General features: G+C 41.9%; 1 protein-coding gene across 2 annotated transcripts in view; it reads left to right on the forward strand.

Moving 5' to 3' along the window:
* The window catches only part of ank3a (ankyrin 3a), a 149,013-nt gene that overhangs the window by 117,275 nt on the left and 4,780 nt on the right, over positions 1 to 26,958 (forward strand). The window contains exons 31-47 of one of the 2 annotated variants that reach the window (XM_059359181.1): positions 780 to 934; positions 1,589 to 1,800; positions 2,030 to 2,237; positions 2,578 to 2,674; positions 4,566 to 4,794; positions 4,892 to 5,017; positions 6,306 to 6,428; positions 6,947 to 6,973; positions 9,290 to 9,371; positions 10,673 to 17,869; positions 18,778 to 18,852; positions 19,070 to 19,201; positions 19,550 to 19,693; positions 22,518 to 23,970; positions 24,658 to 24,820; positions 26,127 to 26,210; positions 26,337 to 26,450. In XM_059359181.1, the coding sequence (XP_059215164.1) occupies positions 780 to 934; positions 1,589 to 1,800; positions 2,030 to 2,237; positions 2,578 to 2,674; positions 4,566 to 4,794; positions 4,892 to 5,017; positions 6,306 to 6,428; positions 6,947 to 6,973; positions 9,290 to 9,371; positions 10,673 to 17,869; positions 18,778 to 18,852; positions 19,070 to 19,201; positions 19,550 to 19,693; positions 22,518 to 23,970; positions 24,658 to 24,820; positions 26,127 to 26,210; positions 26,337 to 26,450 (10,621 nt within the window). The remainder of the gene's footprint in view (positions 1 to 779; positions 935 to 1,588; positions 1,801 to 2,029; positions 2,238 to 2,577; positions 2,675 to 4,565; positions 4,795 to 4,891; positions 5,018 to 6,305; positions 6,429 to 6,946; positions 6,974 to 9,289; positions 9,372 to 10,672; positions 17,870 to 18,777; positions 18,853 to 19,069; positions 19,202 to 19,549; positions 19,694 to 22,517; positions 23,971 to 24,657; positions 24,821 to 26,126; positions 26,211 to 26,336; positions 26,451 to 26,958) is intronic. The other variant, XM_059359182.1, reaches the window with a different exon arrangement.

The raw sequence follows: 26,958 nt of genomic DNA on the forward strand, positions 1-26,958 counted from the left end.
ATCAAAGGGGATAATTTCTAATATTTGCTTATTTATAGATTGCCAGTACAGCTAATTGAACAGTAGATATCTTTAAAACTTCTCAGATGCCCTATAGTTTGTGATTTAATTTACTAATTTCTTCAATTTGACTTTATTGATATAGCCTCTGTTATACAAATGTGCAGCCTAAAGTGCTTCACAGAGCAAAACTGAAATAACACAGATAAATCCAAATAAATACTAAAATCAATAAATAAAACTCAACAAAATAATAAAAAAACACCAGGAATGAAAAATATGCTGCAAAATAAAAGCCAACAAACTTTAAATAATAGACAAATTGAAATAAATACTCAAATAAACAATAATAAATGCAATTTTGAAAGACTAAACATTCAATAATACAATAAAAAGTCGGTAGACTAATAAAAAAAAACCACCAGGAATAAAAAATTATGTAAAAAAAAAAAAAATGAATTAAAATTTCAAATCTAAGTCTATAACATTTCTCCAAAATAAAAGCCAGATAAATTTCAGACAGAGAGAGAGCTTGTCACTCTTTTATCCAGCGGCAGTGAGTTTCACAGTTTACGCCCATAAAAACAGAAGGCCATCTCTTATAGGACACAGGAGGAACATTTAAAAGAAAAAGCAGTGGAGCACTTTAGTGATCTGGCTGTAACATAAAATGAAAGAAAATATATGATGTAAGGAAGAGAAAAGTCATGTAAAGCTTTCTAAACAAGTGAAATAAAATTCTAGAAGACTGAGTTTGATTGTGTTTTATTTTCTTTCAGGCCTGTAATTGTGGAGATCCCTCATTTTGGGTCAATGCGGGGGAAAGAGAGGGAGCTGATTGTGTTGAGGAGTGACAATGGTGACACGTGGAAGGAGCACCAGTCCGACGCCAGACCAGAAGACCTCATCGAGCTGCTTACTGGAATGGATGAAGGTAAAGGGAAGGTTATTCGGTGTGCTCCAACATACTTCACACGAGAGCTGCAATGATTAGTCGACTGACAGAAAAATTATTTATGATAATCGAATAATAATTTCAATCTGTTTCTGCTGGTTTGATGATTCTTGAACGTGACATTTGGTGCTTTTCTTTGTCTCCATGATAATAAACTGAATAGCTTTAATGTGACTGCTGGTCAGATAAAAAAATCTCACCATTTAAAGATGTCACATTGGGCATTTTTTTTAAAACTATTTTTCGACATTTTTATTAGTCAAGAAAATAATTGCCGTCGATAATGTAATCGATAATGTAATCGATAATGAAAAGAATTGTTATTTGCAGCCTTAGTGTGTACAAGGACAGTTTATCTCTCCGCAGTTAATGGATGAAGGTGAACTGAACCACTTAGGAAAACCTACACTACATGACCTGGGGCTATGTCAGCTGGTGACCTAGAAAAACAGATTTTCACTCATGTTTTTTAGTTTAATTCAGTCTTCTAGTGTCCTCTCTTGTAGTGACATTGACCAAAATGTCATCCCTCAATAGTGCCTAACATTTAAATGCATTTATAGCCAGAATTTCTATCTCGTGACCATTTATTTTTGCTTAAATTACATTTCTGAATAATATTTTCTGTCACAGAGCTGGACAGTCCTGCTGAGTTGGAGAAGAAGCGCATTTGCCGCATCGTCACCAGCGATTTCCCTCAGTATTTTGCTGTGGTGTCGAGGATCAAGCAGGAGTCGAACCACATGGGGCCTGACGGGGGCATGCTGTCCAGCTCCACGGTGCCCATGGTGCAGGCCTCGTTCCCGCAAGGCGCACTCACCAAGAGGATCCGTGTTGGCCTGCAGGTACAGCAGGAATCCTTGGATCAGCTCGAATTCAATCTGTTTCATGACTCAGCTTTTTTTCTCGCAAACTGACCTATTACTTATTTATACCTGTAACCTGACCTATTTCTGGTTGAATATTTGAGTCCTCTTTACTTGCCAGAGCCATTTAATTTATCAGTTCAGGTAAAGTTTTCCCAAAGTTTCCATATTCAACTTTTTCTCTGTCTCCGTGTGTGTTGCTGTGTAGGCTCAGCCTGTGCCAGATGACATGGCGAGGGCGGTCCTTGGGAACAGAGCCACCTTCAGCCCCATCGTCACTGTCGAGCCCAGGAGGAGGAAGTTCCACAAGCCGATCACTATGACCATCCCTGTCCCACCTCGATCGGCAGAAGGCCATCCCAGCGGCCACCGGGGTGACGCCGCACCCTGCCTGCGTCTGCTCTGCAGCATCACAGGCAAGTGGACCTGCAGATTACTAGAGCTTCATATAACACACTGCTGCAGGCCTAGCTTTGAGTGCTTTAGTTTGTCATTGTATCCTTAGATTCTAATAATTGTGATTTGTGACGCCAGTCCTTCATGCCTTTATTTTACATGAAACAGAGCTAGTAACTCAGAGTCACTGTGAACTGAATGGCCGTGGGCACATCAGGGCTGCTTTGATGTGAAAAGCCACCGGTCGATAGAGGGAAGATGAAGAGCTGAGGAGATGAAAGCATGAGGATTACTAAAGTTAAAACACTGGCGGGGTTGGCGAGGGCAGTGAGCTCATCTTTTGGCCCTTGTTTTATGCAGGAGGGACGTCCCCTGCCCAGTGGGAGGACATCACAGGGACCACACCACTGTCCTTTGTAACCGACTGCGTCTCCTTCACCACAAATGTGTCGGCCAGGTGAGACACACACACACTTTATAGTCTTTGTAGTGTACCATGTATTTGATCACCAATTTGAAGTTGTAAGAAAATGTACAATATTATTACCAAAATCATAGTAAATTCCAAATGGTCCACGATTTTCCATTTGGATGAGTAAAACACTTTTTTTTTTTTTAACAAAAGAAAATGAATCTGCCAGTAGTAACATGTAATGGCTTTCGGTTTGAATTTGTTTTGATATGATTTATTTAATAGCCCAAAAAAATAACATTAACAAAACAATATAATTAATAATAAAATATGCAAAGAGAGGCCTAGCCTGAAGGATTTATTGTAGCTCTTTCCCAGTTTTGATTACAGTAAACAAATCAAAATAAACAATGTTGATTACATTTTTCAATATAAATAATTAGTTTCAAAACATAAAGTCATTATTCTGTTAAAAAATACTTTAAGGTCACTGTGTTCTGACCAAATGCTTAACCAAGAAAATGATTAATTTACATTAAAAATAATAGTTAGCTGCAGCCACCTCTCTGGAGGATACAACAAGTAAAGCCAGGGAATTTTAAATCTCTGCCAGAGTACATTTCAGTGGGCCTCAAAATAGCGACAGGAAGCAATAAGAAGTTGGCAGTGAATCCCAAAATCTATCACAAGAGAAAAACTTGAAAACAGTTGGAAAAACTAAACTCTGGACAGCTGTTTCCTGATATTTTTCCCCCTCAATCCTCAATCCTCCCTCTTTAACAACACATTAGGGGGCCTGTTGTCTGACTTTACAGCTTTACCTGCTATTAGCACTTTACCCTAACTTAATTAATTACGCGACTTGATTTTGCCTCCTCTCATAGCTCCATTTAGCATTCAATCAGACAGCCCTGCTGTCCTGTTTACTATCAAAATTACACTTCCTTACACATTTGTCTTAATCCTACAGAGTCACGTTGACCATACCGTGTTGAGGTCTGCCTCCTAACTGACCTTAGCAAGTGAACTTTTTGGTTCACAAAGTTATAAACCCTCATCCTAACTAGATTTGGATCATGTGGCAAGTGTGCAGTCCAACATTAACTGAGCACCTTTTGATGCCCTGTAATTAGATTACTACACAGCTGCCATGTGTTTGTGCTCACCCTTCGAAGAAAGAACCCAGCTTAAAGTTAGTCGCTCACGCTACAGTGTTTCAGCCAGTGTTTTCTTAAATGAAACCTATGACTGAATATGTTCATCCAGGACTTTTGTTTACCCGCAAGACCAGACAGCAAAAACATCATTAAACATAACTGAGCCTAAAATGTAGGTTATTGAATACTTGTTGACAGAAAAGAGGAGATGAAATATTCTGGACTGTTTGTTTGTTTGTTTGTTTTTAATGCACTGTGCTATATTGGGACATCACCAGCAGCACTCAAACAGCACAGCCAGGTTGATGTAATCTTGATGTAAATTAATTAAATTGATACCATCAAACCACTAGACCAGAAACATTCTGCAAAGCTGCCTTCATAATCATCCAACCTGTGTTTTTATCAGATAATGATGAGATATAATCATTAGTTTTGTCTAGACTAGATTGACTGAAATGACTGATGACTAAGAAGTTGCATTGATTAAAACTATACTACAGTAGTTACGGTTCTCTTTGACAAAGACTCAACTAAAACTAATAAACAGGATGAGGTTGACTTAATATGAGAAAATCTAACAAAAAACATTTGAAAAAGGACCAAAAATAATGATAAAAACAATAGCTGACTCAATCAACTATTTCAGCCCAATTAAACGTGTAATACAAATATTTCTTGGTTTAGGTGCAATCCAGAGATCACCATATGAGGCAAGTTGTTTACTCGAATTCCAGATTTGTAATTATTTCATGTTTTTTCCCTCCTTTTTTCTCTAGGTTCTGGCTCGCAGACTGTCACCAGATTCCTGAGACGGTGAGTCTAGCGTCTCAGTTATACCGGGAACTGATCTGCGTGCCGTACCTGGCCAAGTTTGTGGTGTTCGCCAAGATGAACGATGCTATTGAGGCTCGGCTGCGCTGCTTCTGCATGACGGACGACAAGGTGGACAAAACCCTCGAGCAGCAGGAGAACTTTGAGGAAGTGGCCCGGAGCAAAGATATTGAGGTGGGATTAATAACAAATTCAGTGTTGAATTGAAATGCAATAGATCAGTTTCATCAACTGCATCTCCACTAAATATCTGGTTAATAAACTTCTGCAGGTTCTTGAGGGCAAACCTATCCATGTGGACTGCTATGGCAACCTGTCTCCTCTCACCAAAAGTGGGCAGCAGCTGGTTTTTAACTTCTACTCCTTCAAGGAAAACAGGCTTCCTTTCAACGTGAAGGTAAAAAATCTATCTCTCTTATCATCCTCACATTCATTTTGTATATTATTCACTCTGGTCTTTTCTGTAAATGTGCCTTTCTGATTGAATTATGCCAGAAATGTCAAATCATCCTCCACTAATTGGCTGACATTTGCAGCAATAGCAATTTTTCTTTTGCAGGGAATGTTGTGATGCTCACAGATCAGATCTGCACACTGTAACTCAATTTTTGTCTTTTGACATGCATGATCACGAATGATGAATTATAAGTTACACACAAACATTTGGAGCTCAGTCGAAACCTAGGGAGGTGCTCCCCCTTTACGGCAGCTAGATGCACTACTTTTTAGCCATTTTGTAAAGGAATGACATAAAAAAAACATGTCAAGGGAAAGAAATCATCACATAGAGCCTACATCCTATTTTTATCTAATTGTTCTCCAACTGTCTTCATCATTCAGAGGATGACTTATTTACACTCCTGCCACTTTAAAAGAGGCACGATGTTGCTATTTCAAAGTTGCATTACATAGACACGGTTGAAATTTAGCTTAAAGAGCATTACTGAACTTGAAACCTATTTTTGACATCCTGCTACATTTTGACTCCATCCCATAATAATCTGGGGCGCTGTGAATGCAAATGACAGATCTCCAACGATGCCAGTAAATGTGGTTTTCAACACTTTGAGCTGAATAATAAGCCAAATGCAGAAGAATTGCTCATAGAATATTGCTTTAGGTAAAAGCATAGTAGTACTAGCTAGAACAACTCCCCTTGACAATGTTAGGGTGGACATAAAGAGGGAAAATTTCCCAGTAATAAAACTTTTGCTCCAATTAATTGCCCATCCAGTCGGAGACTGAGAAGGAATGACATGAAATATTCAGAGCTGGGGTCTCGAGAAGCCCTGTCTCTGCTCCGCCCCTGCATTCTGCCTGTTACGACCCTGATTCCAAAAATGTTGGGACATGTAAATAAAAATAATGCACCAAATTCAGTGTGTATATTTACAAGAAACAAAGGTTTCCCAGGTTGAGCATTAAGGATCTTGTCTTTGTATTGATTTCAATTGAATGTTGAAATGAATGTAATTTGAAAATCATTGCATTTTGGTTTTATTACATACCATCCTTTGTTGAATCAGGGTTGTACATCCTTGCATCTATATACTGTATGCATGTTCAACATGTTGAGGCAGAAACTCCTAGAGTACATTAACGTACATTTTCCACTTTGCACGGTCGTTCTTGAAATCATTTGTTACGTTGAACTAGTGATGTAATCTTTCTGCTGTCCTCTGCAGATCAGAGATATGGGCCAGGAGCCATGTGGCCGACTCTCCTTCCTGAAAGAGCCAAAATCCAGTAAAGGCCTTCCACAGACTGCCATATGCAATTTGAATATCACACTGCCAACCCACAAGAAGGTAGGACGTGTGAACAGCTCATCCTTTTAGGCCATGTCACATCATCCACATGTAAATTAAATTGAAATACAGAAAGGCGATGTTGTCCTGACATCAAGGGGAGCCACTGAAGTTCATTTGGTCTAGAAGTGACTGCCTGCTGCTTGTGTCTTTTATTAGTGTTAAAGCCTGTGCCAGTCATAAGACCCCACAACGTACACATGCAGACACACATCGTGCTTTGTCTATTGCCTGGCTCACTGTGGGTACATAAGAATTCTGCAAAAAGACGACTCATTTGTTTGTTTGTTGTGGTATTGATTGATCACAAGAAACTGAAATTATTTTGCTTTTGCTTTTTGTTATTTTGCTATTTATTTCTTATTAATCCCATAGATTTTTTCTGATGCCTTTTGTTGTTTTTGCTGCTCCATTTTCATCCCCTGACTTTTATTTCCATCTCCCCGCTCACTATAATGCCCCTGCTCTCCATTGTGTCATCTCTCTCCTCTCCTGCAATGCATCTTGGAATACCACAGGATATGGAGTCTGATCCTGATGATGAGGTAAAACAGATTCTTCATCATCACATGGAACTGCTTCTTCTTTGTCGTCCTTTCTGTTGGCTTTTACTGCAGATGCTGTAGTAAACACGTGTGTCGCAGATATTTTGTCAGTACTTTGGTGTGGAAGATGCTTCTGACTGCACGCTTTTCTTTTTACACAGCTACGTCAGTGACCCCATGTAGTGCATGAGTGGAAATGGCAGTTGTTTTAATCAGCAAGGATTTATTTATTGTTGTCTTCATCCCAAAGTGCAGTGGAGCCGATTGCTGTGCAACACCTCAGCTTGTTTTTCATCTCTTCCTTTCCATACATGTCCAACAGGAAGTCACCATGTCTCCATCCTTGCTATTAACTCATAGGAAGTTTCACACAGGACTATGACATCTTTTGTCAGCCAAGGATGAAACCCTAACTCTTATCATTTGTCTACTTAGTCGTTGTTTTGTTGTATTTGGGGTTTCCTTTCTTCACCCTGTCCTTGGCTTGTGTGTAACACAGAATACTAACTCTCAGCTGCATGCCAAAACATTTTTAGGAGACTTTAAACAAAGGGAGACGAGGCTGTTTTTACGTTGGAGTACTTTATACATTATATGTAGTGTCGTATTCCTTCTATATAAATACAGTACTGTGCAAAAGTCTTAGGCAGGTGTGAAAAAAATGCCTAGAATAATTGATGCTGGTTTAAAGGCAATGGGTGATTTTTCTTCTGTTCACTTACTTTGCATTATGTTAATTGATAAAAAAACAAACAACTATTAACATTTCTATTTTTTAAAGCATTCTTATTTAGAGCATTTTTTCACACCTGCCTAAAACTTTTGCAAAGTACTGTATATCAACCCACTCACCAGACAGAAAGTTAATATTTGACAATTCAGCACAAGATTATTTTCGCTTTGGATGTTCATGTGCCAACATAAGAGAAATAAGTACTCCAATAATAACCACATAGTGAAACTACATTATGATTATGGTAAGGGGAAGTTTTGGCAACTTGGTTTGCAAAAGAACGACACTGAGTGTCTGAGAAGGACACAAACTCCAGTTACTGGCATGAAAAACAAGGAATACTAAACTGGCTTTCCCCTTTTGGAAAATGGCGGGAGGCCAGGAGCCAGTGAATAAACAGACATAATATTTATCAGATAAAATAAATAAACATTAAAAGGCCTATAACTGATTTTTGCTGATTTGGCCTATAAGTGCTTTATTTTCAAATTTACTGACTTACTTACTACAGACTTACAGTCACTTAGCCCAAAGACTGACACTGAGCCTCTATGACAGATAAATCAGATATTTTACTGCATTTAATAGCTAGAACAAGAATTTAGGTTTAAATGCTTTGGTTACACTTGCAATAATTTATACAACATAAAACCTAGCCAGAACCCCCTTCATCATGCACACTCAAGTGTTGGAATAATTAAAAAATATGAACATAAATATAAAAATACAAACCATAAACCTCCTACCAGGGAGAGAATAAATAACATATATAGCCTGGAACCTCTGTTGGGGGTTTGGGAGATCCTCCTCCGATACTTTTTTTTAGATAAACAAGCTCTTTTTCATACTTTTTTCTGCACTCCAGTACCTTATTTACATTCAGTTTTTGAATTTAAATCCCAGTGTGAATCAGCTTAATTAATCATGAATTAAAATACTGCCTGGCACCATATCTGACTTGAGTTTGAGTCACTTCGCTAGACCCACATTCATCAACTTACTTTTCAGTTTGTTACATAAAGGCCACACAATTAACTGCACTTGCACGGAGCGTTGGTGTGTGCCTTAAATCATTAAATTAGTATTGCGGAATTGTCCAATATGAACATAATTCCCTCAGAACGGGTTGAACATGTGCCACTTTCCATCACCATCACCACTATTTTAAAGAGGTGTGCCGTATCATCACATTTGATTATCTAAGGAACATCTTAACGAAAAGAGGACAATCGTTTTCACCGTACCGATCTGGAAGTTGGATTTTGCCCAAGCTTACGAAATACTGGAGTTGGTCATACAGACGAAGCACATACTGTCTTTAGTTATGACATTGAGAATTGCAGTGAGTGAAGAGATGCAGGGAAACAGTCCATTACTCTCCAGAGGAGGAACGGTAGAACACCTGCAGTGCCTCCTTGTGCTAGTACTAACAGCATGTGCTGATTCACTAAAAACAGGGCAGTACTCGTGCACTGCAGAATCTAAGTTAGCATAAATATTTTGAACTAATTCTGATAGATCAGAATCTCATTTCATCATATTTTTATGTTAAAGCATCTTTTGTTCTTTTTTGTTTTTTACAGACTGAAAAGCCAGAACGACGTCATACCTTTGCCTCCTTAGCTTTGCGTAAGCGCTACAGCTATTTGACCGACCCAGCAGCGAGTGAGTTTCCCATTTTTACTTACATGAAATATTTAAATTGATTCAGATATTTATGTGATTTTTAATTAGTTTTAGTGTCTTCAGGTCCCTTTATACAGTGTACATATTTTCTTTCATATAGCCATAGCATAGAAAGAGATCTACCTTACAAAACTTGTTCATCAATCATTGATCCTATTCACTGACACATACTCTTTGATCATCTGTCATTCATCAAACATTTGCATGGTTTACGGTGTGTTACGCTTTGCTTACCCACCCCATGTTCACAAAAAGTCTCCCTGTTTCAAATGTTCTGTTATTTTACATTTGTGGAAACACTGGGCATCAATGTCTGTCTGTCCATTTATCATTTGAACAAAAAATGTTTTGATTCATGTCGAATAAAATATTCTTTTGAATTGTTCTCATTCTTTTAGTGGCCATTTCACTCTTATTGGCTTTATGATTGTGTGCGGCTGTGTATATTAATGTGGTAACAGGTTGCACTTTACATTGTTAGAGCAAACATTTGTAGGGTTAGTTTTATGAATGCACTTTGTGTATGAGCAGGACACAGACGTTTCACAAATTCTAACATACCCTTTGTGTTTAGCTTTATTATTCCAGCAATGTCCATCCAAGTCTTTTGTTGAAAAAATGACATTGTTAATGATTAAATTAGATTCAAAACATAATCATAGGTATATCTGTTGAATGTTGATTAAACTGGAAACAAACACAGTTCAAATGTGGCTTTAATTTCAGGGCATACTAGTGAGACATGAAAGGTTGATTTATTGTTACTTTTTTGTAAAGTGCAACCTCCTATTTTATTTTAAGTCATGACCAAACAAGTGATATTTTTTTTATCAATGGAACATACTTGTGGGGTCCTCTCTGGCATTGAAAATGAATCAAATGAAGGATAAACATGTGAATCAAACATGTTCAGTAAAAGACACTGTTGCAAGGAGGCAAATAGATTAAGCACATCAAAAGTCAATGGAATTCTATTTTTTGGTTATCATGTCATTTTTTGTCAAGTCTACCATTTTGTTTTCTTACATGCTCTGTTTTTTATTGGCTGTATTTCAACATTAGTCACTGATGTTAAACCATCATTTGTCATATCATCCTGGGTTTTTGAATAGGGGCCTTTCTTACATTTCATGTTAAAAATTTTGTCTTGCTGCTGCGATTAATTCTGTTTCTGACTGACTCAACTTTCTCTTTCTGGTTTTTATGTTTTATTTCAAATTATTTTCCGTTATATTTTATGTTTGCTTCCTTATTGCTTTTTATTTAAATTATTGTTGAAGAAACATCTGATCGAAGCTCGCCGAGAACACAGCCTTCTAGCTACCCTCACAAACCTGTCTTTTCAACGAGATCTTATCAGGCGTGGTCGCCTGTTCCTGTCGCCGTCCCTGGTCAAGCCAAGTCTGGGTTTGGCTCCCTCTCCAGTTCGTCATCCAACACGCCCTCTGCCTCTCCATTAAAGTCTGTCTGGTCCATCAACTCTGCCTCCCCCATCAAGACCAACATCCCCGGATCACCTGCCTCTTCTGTAAAATCAGTTAGTGACATGGCCTCTCCCATCCGATCTTACAGAACCATCTCCTCTCCTATAAAAACTGTAGTCCAGCAAGTCCAGTACCCAGTCCAGGTCAGCCCCCTGGCCTCACCATGTAAAAGCGCCCCAGATCCTATGTCTATGAAAGGACTGGCAGCGTTGTCTGCTAGGACCTCCCCAATAACTGTCTCTGGAGGAGGAAGCCCTCTTCTTGAGAGAGCATCAATAAACATGACCCCACCAACCTCTCCCAAATCTTCTCTGAGTATGTTCAGTTCACCCCTGCCATACAAGACCGTTATGGGAGGCTCTAGTGGGACAGCATCTTCCTCCTCACCCATAAAAACAGTCCCCGGTCTCTCTTCTGTGCGTTCCTTTGCTGCAGACGTCACTGGCCCTGCAAGAAACCTGTTCTCCTCTCTTACGTCGCCACTTAAATCCAACAACCCTCCAAGTGCCGCAGCTCTAATCAATGGAACTGTGTCGCCCACGCAGTACCGCTCCTCATCCCCAACATCTCTTCTCACAAGCAGTCTTCAAGAGAGGATACAAGCAACCACCAATGCTGCAACGACTAGTGTCAATGCAGCCTTTGATGAGGTCGAGAAAACATTTAATTCTTGTTCTGCAGGCTATGGCACCTTAAAGTCCATGTCCTCATCAGCATCCTCCTCATATCAGTCCATTAGATCGTCTGCTTCTAACTCCCTGTACGCCTCTCTAAGATCCCCCCCCAACGCTCCCACTCCTGTAACATCCAGTACAGTGACTGTTCCAGTGTACTCTGTCATCAATGTGCTGCCAGAGCCCCAGTTTAAAAAGTTACCTGAGGTTTCCAGGTCAACTGCTGCTCTTCTGTCCCCGCGGAAGACGGTGCCTGCTGAGGTGAATGCTCAGATGCAGTCTTCCTTTGCCAGAACTCTTTCCCCCATCAAATCCCCTCATTTTCCAGCTGGCCTGAAATCAAACACCACATCGCCCCTGTCGTCCAGCCAAGAGATTTTGAAGGATGTAGCCGAAATGAAAGAGGACTTGATACGAATGTCCGCCATTTTGCAGACAGACCCGAATTCCACAGCCAATAAAGGTTTTCAGTCTGATTCTTCCAAAGAGGCTAAGATAGAGGACGAGGAGCCATATAGGATTGTGGAGAAAGTAAAACAAGATCTGGTTAAAGTGAGCGAAATCCTTACTAAAGATGCTGTGAAGGATGGTAGGGTTTCTCTTGCAAGGGGCTCTTTGGATGACATACACTTCTCAAAAGTACAAGTTGAACAACCACCGAGCAACTGGAGCTATCCACCGAGATATGAGACTGTCGTTCCCCAAGTCAAATCAAAAACAATACCAGATAGAGATTTCAATCTCTCCAAAGTGGTCGACTACTTGGCTAATGATGTTGGGAGCAGCTCTTTCTCCAAAATGCATGACCCAAAGCATAAAGCAGATGAGGGCAAGAGAGAATGTGAGGGCAAGGAGAAGCAGAAACGTGTCCTAAAACCTACCATGGCAGTTCAGGAGCATAAGCTCAAAATGCCTCCAACAAACATGCGCTCTTCAGCTTCAGACAAAGAGATCAGTAAAGTAGCAGAAGCTCTTTTTGGAGCAGACACTGTGCTAGACTCCCCTGATGACATCTCACATGAACAGGATAAAAGCCCCCTCTCAGACAGTGGCTTTGAGACCCGCAGTGAAAGGACACCCTCTGCTCCTCAGAGTGCAGAAGGCATGGGTCCAAAAGCCCTTTTTCAGGATATCCCAGTTCCCCCAGTGATTACTGAGACTAGGACTGAGGTTGTTCATGTCATCAGGAGTTATGAGCCCCCTGAGGATAACAAACAACCTGCAATGGAGGATGGACATCCTGTCAGATATATTGATTTAGATTCTAAGGGGCATCAAGCTACATTAAGTCCAGATCACAATAAATGCCATTCGATAAAAGTCAGCCCTGATGAGGATCCATCGGGGAAAGGGATGAGGGTGAAGGAGGAGACTCACATCACTACCACCACCAGGATGGTTTATCACAAACCACCTGGCAAAGAAGCAGCATCGGAGAGGTGTGAGGAGACTATGTCTGTTCATGACATAATGAAGGCTTTTCAGTCAGGCAAGGACCCGTCTAGAGAGCTGGCCGGACTGTTTGAACACAAGTCTGGCAATGAGGAAACATCACAAAGAGTCCTTGAGGACATCAACTCCAAACCTAAGGTCGAGAGAATAATTGAGGTTCACATAGAAAAGGGCAATAAGACAGAACCAACAGAGGTCATCATCAGAGAGACAAAAAACCATGCAGAGAAAGAAATGTATTACTACCCAGAGAACAGACAGGAAGATGAGGAGCCTGAAGAATCACTTCCAGTGTACCTTGATTCCCCCAGAGTGAACACACCCATGTCACAAGAGGAAGACAGCCGCCCTAGTTCAGCACAGCTCATGGCAGATGACTCTTACAAAACACTAAAGCTACTTAGCCAGCAATCTGTAGAATACAATGAGGACGAATCATCAGAGCTTAGGGGAGAATCGTATAATTTTGCAGAGAAAATGCTACTCTCTGAGAAGTTCGACCAGTCTCATTCTGACACAGAGGAATATCTGAGAGATAGGTCTCGCTTCCATTCGCCAGACAGAAGCAGTCACAGTGAGGGTAGATCGGTTGGGCCTAGGACAGAGTATGTCTTTAGGTCGTCGAGAAATGTGTTTGACAAATCTGGAAGAATGGCCAATGTTGATGATAACTTTGACAAACTGACACTTTTGCAGTATTCGTCTGAGCCTGGTAGCCCGAAGCAATCAGTTTGGATGCGTGTGTCAGATGACACACAGAGTAAGGACAGAGGACAGCTTGTGTATGAGGACAGGGTGGACAGGACTGTAAAGGAGGCAGAGGAAAAACTCAGTGAGGTATCTCAGTTCTTTCGTGATAAAACAGAACAGCTAAATGATGAGCTCTCGTCTCCAGAGAAGAAATCTCGAAGACCAGACTTCAGAGAATCACGATCGGGGCCGAGTTCTACACACAGCAGTCCAGAGAGATCAGCTTATAGGAATGGGGGTAGTGGGGAAGAATGGAGCAGAGAAAGGCTAAGAGACAGGTTCAGCTCCAGTGATAGAAAGTGTGCCAGCTTGCCCAGTAGTCCAGAGAGGAGAGTATTGCTCCAGTACAGTGATTCGGACCCCAGAAAACAAGGAGATGGTAAATCACAGGGAAACACAGGTGAAAGCCCCAAACCTTTTCAAATGTCTTCCTCCAAAGTCAGTGCTGTGAGACTAAAGTTTGAGCAAGAGGCTCAAAGGCAAGATAGGGGTCCTCAGGGTGGCCAAAATTCAAATCCTCCTATCAGGAAACTCCAGGAAAGTAAGCTACCTGTTTATCAGGTATTCGCTGGTCCAAACATTCCAAAAACACCAGACAGTCCAGGAAACCAGAGGAGACACGAGGCCAGTGGAAGAGATCAGGAAGAGAAAAAGTTATTCAAAACGTGGGAAAGCCAAGACTATGGGAGCTATAAACCCCAATCTCCCAAACTATCTCAGTCTTTAATCCATGATTCCATTAAAGATGGCAATAATAGTGATTCCCAAAGACAAGAAACCACAAAGAAAATAATCTACACAGAATTCGTCGTCCATGAAAGTCCAAATAGCAATGATAGTCTAAAAAAAAACTCGGAATCGCAAATTCCTGTAAGAAAGCCATCTAATTTCCCCGAAAATCAAAAATCCACCACTTTAAAATTAGATGCCTCCATTGAACCACATGAGAGGGCAGGGTCTCATATACCTACTTTAGCTAGAAATCGGTTACACAGTAGCTCTGATTCCAACAAGTCTACTCGTGGATCATCACTAGGAAAATCCACAGACTCATCAGAAGGTAGCCTGTCAAATGTAGTGTGTAACGGCATTGATAGTGACCAAGTAGAGTATTTGGACGACATTACTCCTGTCGTTGTCACAGAGGGTTTCAAAGATATTAAACCCTTACCTGTGTATGTTAGTATCCAAGTAGGAAAGCAGTATGAGAAAGAAACTGCCTCGGGACAGCTGGGAACGTACAAAAAGATAGTAAGCCACGAGAGTAGGACAGTGCATGAGACAAGGGGGGCCTTTTACACTGTCAAGCAAAAGCAGTCTCCATCTCCTCAAGGAAGTCCAGAAGACGACACTCTAGAGCAAGTGACTTTCATGGACAGCTCTGGGAAAAGTCCTGTTACCCCCGAGGCCCCCAGCTCAGAGGAAGTGAGTTTGACCTCGAGAACGCCAGAATCTGTGATAGGCTTCATGCCTGGCATGCCAAGCCCTATCCCAGAGGAGTCTGAGGAGGAAGACGGGAAGACCTTCATCTACAAGGGGCCCTCAAAGGAAAAATCTAAGTCAGAGACTCACAGTAGAAAACAGGATGCAGAGAGACAGAAGTCAAAGGAGAAAAGAGTGGCTTATATAGAGTTTCCACCTCCTCCTCCTTTAGAGGCAGAGCAGTCTGACCCAGAGAAAAGGGGGTCATGTGCCTCGTCCGAGGCAGAGACGGAGATGATGGAGGTGAACCTCCAAGAGGAGCATGATAGGCACCTCTTAGCTGAGCCAATTATCAGGGTCCAGCCTCCATCCCCTATTCCCCCTGGAGCTGATAACAGTGACTCCAGTGACGATGAGTCTGTCTTCCATCCCATCCCTGTCAAAAAGTACACCTTCAAAATAAAAGAAGAGGGAGAGAATAACACAAAACCCAAGAAATTAGGGAAGAATGGAAATAAGGATTCTGGGATCAATGGTGTTGTAAAGGAGGAGGATGTTGACTTTGAACAAAATGGCAATGATCAGTCAATCACTGACTGCTCCATAGCCACCACTGCTGAGTTCTCCCATGACACAGATGCTACTGAAATAGACTCTTTAGATGGGTATGACCTTCAGGATGAGGATGACGGACTAAGCGAGGACCCTAAAACATCTAGTCTGTCCAACGAGGGAAAAACAACGGACCGGTCATTTAGTCAGTCTAAGCTTGAAGTGATCGAGGAAGAGAAATGTGAGGAAGGGGGGGATAATGGAAAGACTAAAACCAACACTTCTTCAGCTAGTGGAGATGAAAAGGATTATACCCTCGAAGGAAGACATCCAGATAGGCAGACCTTTGCAGAGAACTACTTTGGCTACCAACTTGAGGAGGAGCTGAACTCAACCTTTAAAACTGTTGCCACCAAAGGTCTGGACTTTGACCCTTGGTCCACCAAAGGGAGTGATAATGATGGAGTTTATGAGTCAAAAACAAAAGATGAGGATCCCAAGCCCTTTGGTTTATCGGTGGAGGACAAATCACAGGCTACAACACCTGACACAACCCCCGCTCGAACACCGACTGATGAGAGCACACCGACTAGTGAGCCTAACCCCTTCCCTTTCCATGAAGGGAAGATGTTTGAGATGACCCGCAGTGGTGCTATTGACATGAGCAAGCGGGACTTTGTTGAAGAGAGGCTTCAGTTTTTCCAGATTGGTGAGCATTCCTCTGACCCTAAAACAGGGGAAAAGGGGAGAGGGGGCAAGAACCCGGGGGTAATTTCCTCTCAGTCAGGGGAGAGGGCCACAGTAGATGGGAAGGTGAAAGTTGTAGATACTACCACAGACAGCAGCACAACACCAGCAGCAACAACAGCAAAATGCAGCACTGCACAGCCTGGTGAGACTGGCTATACCGGTACCGATGCCCCCACCTGTGAAGCCATAGCTGAGACCGCCTCCTCATGCACAATCACAGCCTCTAAGGTTGATCCCAAATTACGCACTCCTATTAAGATGGGCATAGCTGCCTCGATAACTGTGAAAAAAGACTCAGGGGATCTCACCGATTGTAAAGCGGAGCTGTCAGAGGGTCAGATGGTGCCAGAATACATCAGTATAGAGGGTCAGTGTGCAGAGAGCCAGTCTAGCAGACGCCCTGAACCAAAGGTAGAGAGAAGAGATTACCCTTCTGAGAACTGCAACAACAACAATAACCTTGAGTCCTCAAGCGTTCAGGCCAACTACATTCAGTGTGGAAGTGTGGTGTTTAATTTGCAGTCCTCCTCCGAGCCCACTCTTCAAAAAGCTAGCAGGATAGAAACACTGTGCTGTAGGGATATAGAAGAGAGAGTGGAAGTACACCATAGCAGCCAAGTTCAGGAGCAGAAAAGTGAAACCAGTAAAGAAATTGAAGTGAAGCAGCCCAAGTCGAGGCTTCCAGTTAAAGCATCAGGGTGGTCATTTCACACGCAGGGAACAGCCATAGGCAAACAGAAGCCCAAACAATCGGTGACAGTTGAGGTCAGGAAACGAGGAGAGCCAGCCATAGCCAAAGTAGAACCCAGGTCTAGAATACCAGTCAAGGATGTTAAAAAGAGTAGCCCTGCTGCCACAGCTGGCTCACTTGTTTCAGTTCGGGTTACCTCACAGCCAACCAGGGCATTGGACACAGGGAGAGCAGCCATACAGTTGCCCTCAAGGCTACCACTGAAGGACAGGCATCAGGTCAGCAATGTCACAAAGGAGGGAGCATGTAGACAGGACAGGCAGGAGAACCCTAGTGAGATTTGTAAGCGCACCATCGAATACTTTAAAGGCATTAGCGGGGAGACGCTAAAGTTGGTGGACCGCCTGTCAGACGAGGAGAAAAAGACGCAGACAGAGCAGTCGGAGGAAGACAGCACCTCCCGGAGCACCTCTCTGTCGGACGCCTCCCAGCCTTCCCAGCCCTCCCAGCCCTCCCGCTCATCCAGGTCTGGTAGAGGTTCGAGGGCTGAGGCCGGGGCCGCGTCCGTAAGGGCAAAGGTGGCGACGACGGACAGGGCCTCCGGCAGTGAGAGGAGCAGGAGGAGTAGGCGGACTGGTGGGAAGGAGGGCAGTCAGGGACTCACAGGGTCTCGAACGCCTCCCATCGCGGAGATCAAGCCTAGTTTGTAAAACTTTCACACTATGTTTAAAATACATCTATATATTTATATATTTCACTTTTAGTTGCATGACATCGTTGTGATCGTTTAATGGATTGACTGGAATGCCTGTGGCGTGTTTACATATTCTCTTCAGAACAGTAGCTGTCATTTAAATTTATTTTCTGTCATTGATGTACTGTGTACTGTATTGTCCTTGTTGCAAGATTCTCTTTTCTCTGTTACCCTCTTCCAACCCCTTTAAACCTCCGTACAGTAGATAGAGCATGCCAGTAGTAGTGACTGGTCCACTGGCACAACCAGTCCCTTTTTATGACAACTCCCTGTTCTGTCTGTCTGTCTGTCTGTCTGTGCGGGGTGGCTACCGAGTTATTGTAGTAGTTTGTTCTTAGAGAATTGTTCATGATATCAATTGTCATTTAAACTAACTAGTGTTGGCAAAGAACACACAAAAGCGTCTTGGCATGTTGACATTTTAGATTCTAACATAGACCTTTCCACCCTAGATTTGTAGAACAATGAGTCTGTTGTTGAGAGTCATGTTGTGCTTTGTTTTGTGTGGTTCTCATGACAGTTACTGCCTGCCTAGAGGATACATACCACAAACAGTCACAGAGCACCACTTACTCTATAAACATGTTTAAGTTGCCCATAATGTCTCTAATGTGAAAGATCCTTTTCTTGCCATCCTGGGGAAATTATTAAACCATTATTACAGCTATATGACACTAACATTCTAACAATTATAATATAAATATATTGAACACAACCCTGAATTCATGTCGTTAATCTGACGAATAAGTGGCCAGAAAAGGAAAATTATCTACTTGTTTATTTTTCTCTTACATTAGTGTGTAGGGGGAGGAGAATGTGAATGGTATTGATGAGTCATTGTCCTCTATTTTCCCAGGTCCCCAGAGTCCTTGTGAGCGAACAGACCTTCGCATGGCTATCGTTGCAGATCACCTGGGACTCAGTTGGACTGGTGAGAAACATTCTGCATTGCATCTTTCTCTCTCTGTGATTTCCTCTACAACAAACTTTCTGTCTGTAGACCTGATAGTCTCAAACCCTGCTGTTTACTGCCATCTTGAGGCTAAGAGAGTGACTTACAAGAAATCTATGCTGTTTAAAAAGCAAACAAAAAACATTTGAAATACAAATACAATATACAAAGTTTGTATATTTTTGATCCATCACAGAGTTGGCCCGGGAGATGAACTTCACAGTGGATGAGATCAACCACATCAGACTAGAGAACCCCAACTCTCTGACAGCACAGAGCTTCATGCTACTTAAGAAATGGGTCAGTCGGGAAGGAAAAAACGCCACAAGTAAGACTATTTTTATTTCTGAAAATCTTACTTCTCTGTCTCCATTTCTCCTCTCTTTGTAAATCTTTCTTATTCTTTCTTCAGTCTTTCTGCTCTTGATTTATGGCTACAACATTTATTACCTCGGGAATACACATTTCTAATGCTATTTCACTAAAATCCATCTGTCATCTGTTCAGAACTCCTCAAGCACCAATCCTGACAAGATGCTTACATTAATAAACTGGATTATTGTGTTTACTGCCCAATCCCAGCATTGAAATGAGCATTTTTGCACAAATTTACATACCTTCTTTCATCATCTTTCAGGTGACTTAATGCCAGTTCTTGTCTTCTTCTTTTCCACAGCGGATGCCTTAACTTCAGTGCTGACCAAAGTCAATCGGATGGATATTGTGACTTTACTGGAGGGCCCAATATTTGACTATGGTAACATTTCAGGCACGAGATGTTTTGCCGATGATAACGCTGTTTTCCGGGATCAGGCTGATGGTAAAGTTTAGCTCTGTCTAGCTGACCTCTTACCTCTCCCTGCTACCTTTTTTTGTTGTGCCAATGCATGGATCACATAAGTGTAGTCCTGGTGCAAATCTGTGGAGAAGCTAATTTACAGTCAGATTTGGATTTTGTTCGGACAACTGGCTCTAATGTTCACCAAATGGATTCCTAAATTTCCACGCTTTACAGTTTACTTGCCATAGACATGCTATGGTGTTTTACTTTAAACTTCACTTCTTTCCAATCTTCAGTTAATTAAATTCATTAAATTATAATCACACTTTTAATAGCACTTTAACATTTGCACTGATATAAATTGGCTTCTGATGAATTAATCACCATTTTTATTTAAATCAGGTCTTGCTCAGGGTGAATACTCTTCTACAGATCACAATAGTGTATCCAGTTGGGACAAATGAGCAATATCCACTATTAAAACCCCATTCAGTGCATGCTGCATACTACGTACTGCTTTAAATGTTTGTTCCAATTATGTCTGACTTGAGTAGAATTGATGTAACCCTGTAAAGTCTGCTTTTCTCTGTTGGTTTAGTTTCATTCTCCTAGTTCTCCTCCAGTTCCTCTGAGCCTTCCTTGGATAGATGAGAGAATTTCTTGCTCTGTGAATCCAGACTGCCTCCTCCTCCTCCTCTTCCTCCTGCCTCCCATCACCTCCCCTCAGCAGTATCGACTGCTGATAACAGCACATAACAGCTCTTAACACATTAAGAGTCATGTGTTGCCCTCTCCTTATCCATCCCTCATATGCCTCCTCCTCCACAAAACCTTGAATCATGTTATTCATTCATTGTCTTCTTGTGCAAGCATGTTCCACATTAAACTTTTATGTTTATCTTCCCTTTTTTTCTCTTCTGCATATGGCTTTCCTTATGCCTTTCCAATAGTTTGCGTGATTATCCCCTTAACTCCTGGGAGCACTCAAGGTGCCTTCATCCTGCAGACGCCCGTCCCCTTCTTTGCAAAACCGACCCCAACACCCCCACCCACTCCCCTCGCACCCACAGCAGCTCTTCACTGCCACGCCTTTTCCCCACGCCGCTCTCCAAGTTATGAGTCCTCCATTTCGCTCAAAGACTTGGCCCCTCCAGTGCAATTTAAACGGCGGCAGTTAAACTTCCTCTCCCCTCCTCCCCTGTGCCTCCTCCCTCAGTGCCCCCCTGCTGATGACCCTCGTCAATCCCCTGGCTTTCCTTTCTCCCCCCACCCATCCTCCCCGATCCCCCTCATCACCTCCCCTTTACCTCCCTCACCTGATGCTAACTCTCCGTCACCCATTCCTTTTTCACCTCCTCCCTCGCCCGTCCCAACCTCCCCCACGATCTGCACGGCAACTTCAAACCCCTCACAGGCTGAACCAAACACCTCCTCTCTCACGTTATCCGGATCTACCCCTGACCTGTCCTGTCTTCCTACTGCAACCACACCAGCCAACCTAACCTCCTCTATTGCCCCTAACCTATCTGAACCCCTCACTGTACCCGTTTCTCCCATCTCCTCCTCACCTTCAGGCAGGACTTCACCTTCTGTCCCTGCATCTCTGAGCAAAGAGTCTTTAGTGGCCCAGCTGGCCTCCTCCTCTCGCCCTGTCTCCCCTCTGTCCTTGTCTAATCTCCCTACAGTTTCCCCCTCTGGGTCCCGTTGTGCTAGCCCCAGTCCTTCCTCCCCTCCTCTCCGCTCCCTGTCTCCCTGCCCTGCTTGCCAGTGTCCGCCCCCCATCTCCCCATCTCCAACTCAAACTCCAATCGACCCGTCCAAAATGGAAATATTAATTTAGCATTCTCTGTCTTGTATCTCTTACTCTTTCTTCCTCCATTTCTTCTCACATCTCTCATCTGTCAACTGTCTCATGTGAGCATGTAACAGAACACCCTGGCAAATATTAATATCTTACACTCATCACATCCCACGCTACATGATTAATGTGGCCTTATGTCCCACTTATATCTTACCTCACCACAACTGAACAACAAAAATGAGACGAGCATGACATTGCTCTTATGATTACTGTATATTTCTTTATAGATGTTTAATATTTATTATTTTTATTTGTGTTGAATACTGCATTTTCAAACATGTGCATTAAAATCTTTGTAAATAGCCAGGCTGATAAATCAGTTGATCAATATTATCAGCCAGTATTCGGAGATGTATTCATGACATTTTGGTGTTTTAACACAATTTGTTCAGCAGAGTATCTCTCTGATATTACTGTGGCAGCTATCAACGATATAGTGTTATTCAACACAGGGGACAAGAGTCACTGTGAAGTCAAGGCATGTAACAGCCACCTTACTAATGTTTAAAACTATAAACCAACAGAAATACATCAACTACCAGCAAAAGACACCATGTTATAAACATTACAAACATACAAACAACATACAAAAATAAAAAAAGGCACATCTGCATTTTGGAACATAAAAAAACAACTACAACTACACAGCAAACAAACAAAAATTGTATATGTTTTATGAACATAATCAATAAACATGAATGAATACCGGCATATATATATATATATATATATATATCAGCATCTGCCCCAAAATTGGTCAGGCTCTAATATGTATTTATTACATTTTATTGCATATGTTTGATATTGGTTTGTCAAACTGCCATAGCTTCTGTCATAGCTAGTGGTTGTCTGGATACATGCTTTACACTTCAGCCTCTGTGCCATCGTCCATGTCATTTGGTGTAGGTGTTATGGTGTGTGTGTTTTGGTGTGTTATATTCCTTTGTGGCACGCTTCTTCGATGTGTGTATGTCTCTACATTTGTCATCCTGTCACCTACAGATTATCAGAGCATTCTAGCGGAGCTGCAGTCCCCCGCCGCACTGCACTCCAACCCCCACTTCTTGGAGCCAGAACTCCCCGTCACCCCCAACCCTTCCCTTGCCCACCACCAGCAGCACCATTACCCAGAACCAGACACCCCTTTGCTGGCCGACTCCCAGCCTCAGCCCCCGCCCTGGAGCCCGGAGGTAGAGCCAGGTAGCGGAGAGCCAGACAGCCCCCCTAGGAGCCCTCCCAGACCCTGTGAGCTCGCCCTCCCCGTCCCAATCTTTGTACTCCCCGATCCCATTCCTCCCAAGGTAGGCAAGCCCCACATCGCTCTGAACGACCAGCTGCTTTTGAGCGAGGAGGAAGACAGGTCTTTTAAAGAAATGGAGCTGAGCCACAAGCCCAAGTCCCACTCCCTCCCTGCGATGTGCGAGTTAGACATTGACATGGCGTACTCCACATCTTCCCCTTCACTCTCATCAGTATCATCAATAACCCCATCATCGCCCGACAGAGCACAAATAGGAGATGGAGGAGTACAGATGAGTCCCACCAATGGAGTACAAGAGGATGTAGGTTTGAATGTAGGTGAAAAGGAAGTGACAGAGGAAAAAGAGAAGGTTGTTGAGATGGTCGCAGCAGAGTTATCAGAGGGAAATGGATTTGTGGAAAAGTGGGTAGAGCAGGACTTGATTAAAAATGTGGAAAGAAAGTGTGAGATGATAACAAAAGATAGGTCTCCGCTGGCAGAGGAGAATAACATTTTGGCGGAACAGAAAGAGAAAGATGTGATAAATGATGGGAATAAGTGGGCAGCCTGCGAGGTGGAGGAGGTGAGAGATGTGCAGAATCTGTCAGGAGAACAGCAAAATCTGATAGAAATTGGGTTTGAAGTGGAAAGATGTTGTACTGTAATAGAAGCAGAGACCGTTAAAGAGAGTGTTGATGAAGCAGCTGAGGTTCAAAGCGTTGATGGGGGCAGTGAGGAAAGGGTTTGCCAGGGTGAAGAGGATGACACACATGGACAACTGCAGTTGAAAGATGAAGAAGAGTTGTGTGGCAATGAAAAAGGTATTTGCGGGTCATCAGAAGGAGACCAGGCAGCCGAGGACCAGGCCGTAACTCGCCTCTCCCCTCAGGCGTGGGTTGAGGCACTTGAGGAGCGTCAGCCCAGTGAGTCTGAATCCAATGAGGAAGAGCAGGAGGGAAACGGAGACAAAGAAATCCCAGAAGAGGCATTGGGATCTCTGGTGGAGGAGGTGGAGAAAGAAGAAGGCTCAGAGGTGAAGGAGGAGGACCAAGAGATGACCGAGGCCAACTTTCAGCAGATTCATGATCAGGTTGAACAGGCAGAAAAAGAAGTGTGTTCACTTTCAGGTTGGCACAGTGATTCATCCAGTGTCAATGTGGAACCACCAACGCCAGGCCGCAGTGTCAGCTCAGACCTGCTCGACAGGCGGGAAAGGTAAAAGTATTATGCAACTGCTTCAAACAGTATCCCTTCCCAGAATCACAACAATTTGTTGCCAACATGAAATTATAATCAAGTGCATCTTTTTCAGAAATCTTCTCATGTTATGATTAATGACTAACAGGTAGAGACAGGACGAAAAGGAGGCTTCTTCAGTAATGATTTAGGGCTTGTTATAATGAGGTTGCTGTCACACACTTTTAATAGACTTATTGAACTCACAAAGTGCACAGAGTTGAATACAGACACAACAGTTTTAACAGCTTTTGACGTATAAATCAGGGAAAATACATGTGCAGATTTGCAGATATGCTACTGATCTAATAGGTTATGTGCGTTGGTCTTATACAGATCAATTATAAGATTGCTTACTGAACAGATTTTACGATTGTAGTTTAGCTCTTGAAATCATTATAAAACCACATAACTGCTCATAAAATCCTGTGGTTGGTTCATTTCGCGCAACAAGTGAACTGCACCCCGTCCACTAGGTCTGCACCAGAATTTAACTGACAATGTTACCACCAGCATAAATGAACCCCACTAACTAGGCAAATACACCGGAGTTCATTTTAGTCGAATCAAACAGTTAAACGTTAAAGCACCCTCAGATCATCTGTTTTTGTTCTGTTTTTTATGTTATTCTGCTACAATCCTAATTCTGTGTTTCTTACCCAACAGCCAAGAGAACTCTAGTGACTCCATCACTTCCTCATCCAGGGGAGAATCAGGGAGGTCCCGAACAAACGGCAACAACTCAAAGCACTCACCTCAGGACCGCTCATCGGAATCATCGAACGGCAGAAAGGAAGAGGGAGCACTGGTGTCGGAGAAAAAAGTCCAGGTAATGTTACAAGCAATAAAAATACCAGAAACAGTAATGGATATAATCCTCTTTATTTTCTGTAGCTACTAAAGCACGTTATTGTGGTTTAATTATTGCAGGGGAAACAACTAAACCTGTGACATAAGTTGTGATAATGAAACATAAAGTTTTTTTCCAGGTTTCTCTTTTTTGATAAAGCCAACTGTGGAGTTGAAGGACAACTTGTACATCACTTCACTAATTTTCTTTGCCAAGTCACGTGCTTCTTTCTCATCCTCACTCCCTCCATGTGATTGTGTAATGACCTTGAAATACCTTCCCTGGCAGCGGGTTAGTGTAGATTCCGGTTCAGAGGAAGAGCAGACTGTAACCACCAGAATCTTCAGACGCCGTCTCATTTTAAAGGTACCCCGAAAGCCTGGAGTAGAAGCTGCTGAGGCTTGGCTTGGCTTGGTTTGGTTTGGTTTGGTTTAGCCGCTCAGGCTGGTGTGCATTGTAGTGGTATTGCTCTTCTGGTAGTTGTACTCTCTTTGTGTGTCCATAGATGTTTTGATAGTCATGTTTGTGTATGGGGTGCCAAATGTAGAAATTCTGTTACAATTTTCTAGCTAATATGGTTTAAATATTTAGCTAATTTACCTCACATCTGACACAGAAATGTATGTATAATATGCAAATATACTGTCATTGTAATTGGTAACAATATGTATGTAAATAATAAAGGTAAATCTAGATCTACATAATAAATCTTAGTCTAATTCTAATTCTAATCTTTAATCTAAAAAATAAATTTAAATCTAAATAGTATATCTGAATATACATGTTCAATCTCAATATTGAATCAAAATGTTAAATCTAAATATGAAATTGAAATCTACATGTTTAATATAAATTGTATATATTTATTTTTTATTTTATTTTTTATTTTATTTTTTTATATTTCAACATGGGGCATTTCAGCTAAACATTTATGGATGATGTATGCATACAATATTACATTTAAAATGTATTTTTCACATTTAAACATTTTGTTAACAATTTTATGTACATTAATGTGCGTCTCAAATGTGAGGAAAGTAAGCTAAATGTTAATTTATCAACCACATTTTTACATTTGGCGCTCCACAGTGTACATGACTATTGGACCTGTCAGAGTTCATGGTGTTTACTAGTTGAAATCTAACGTAGTGCTCAGCTGCTTTCCGATACGGCAGTTCTCTCTGGAGGTGTTGTTTCTGTGTGGTGATGGTGAAGGACTGTTTCATCACGTTTCAATCAGCCACTTCTGAGCTTTTATTCATGTGCTAACCACAAACACTTGCAGGGAGAAGAAGCAAAGAATATCCCTGGCGAGTCTGTGACTGAGGAACACTATATGGACCACGATGGTAACCTCGTCAGTAGAAAAGTAACGTATATTTTTGTTTCCCATTCAGCTCTGAAATAAAACCTATCACTGGGAGAAGTTTTTTTTCCATAAAAGCAGACAAAGAGATCATTTTTTCCTTTGTCGACATCCTTCTGCCCTGGGCAGGTGATCAGGAAGGTTATTCGACGGGTGTCTACTCCCACACCAGAAAACCAAGGAGGTGACAGGTGGCACCCAGACCTTCAGCTCAGTCACACTCTGCAGGACGATTGGTCTGAGGTTGGCATGAAGATACGCTTTAACTGTGTTACTGGGCTCAAAGTCTAATCTCCATGGGACTCCTGGATCACTAGAAGAACATAATTGGTGGGAGGTTAACAGTGAAAGGCAAAGAAATTAGGCTTAAAGCTGCACTGGGCAAGACTTCAGGCTAAAAAACACTAATTTAGCAGCCTATATCCTATATAAAATGGGGCTGTAACAGAAAAAAAGAATTGGACATTTGTGCTGAATTAAACAGAAATGTATATAGAGTAATACAAATAATCCAATTTTACAATATTTCACTTAGTGTGAGTCACATATAGTTTTACTTAATTGCTAGTTTAAGCAGATACAGAATTAAAAACACTGTGTGACAAGCTTGTGTATGTAAATAAAATTCCCTATTTAGGATGAATATTAAGATGAAAATCTGCCTACAGATATTGATTGAAAATACAGCATTTTATTGATGCCGCATGTGTTTTTAGGCATTGTCTCACAGCTGTTTCAGTGCAGCTTTAAG

This window comes from Centropristis striata, chromosome 20 (genome assembly GCF_030273125.1).
Source record: "Centropristis striata isolate RG_2023a ecotype Rhode Island chromosome 20, C.striata_1.0, whole genome shotgun sequence".
In the NCBI taxonomy this organism is placed as follows: domain Eukaryota; kingdom Metazoa; phylum Chordata; class Actinopteri; order Perciformes; family Serranidae; genus Centropristis; species Centropristis striata.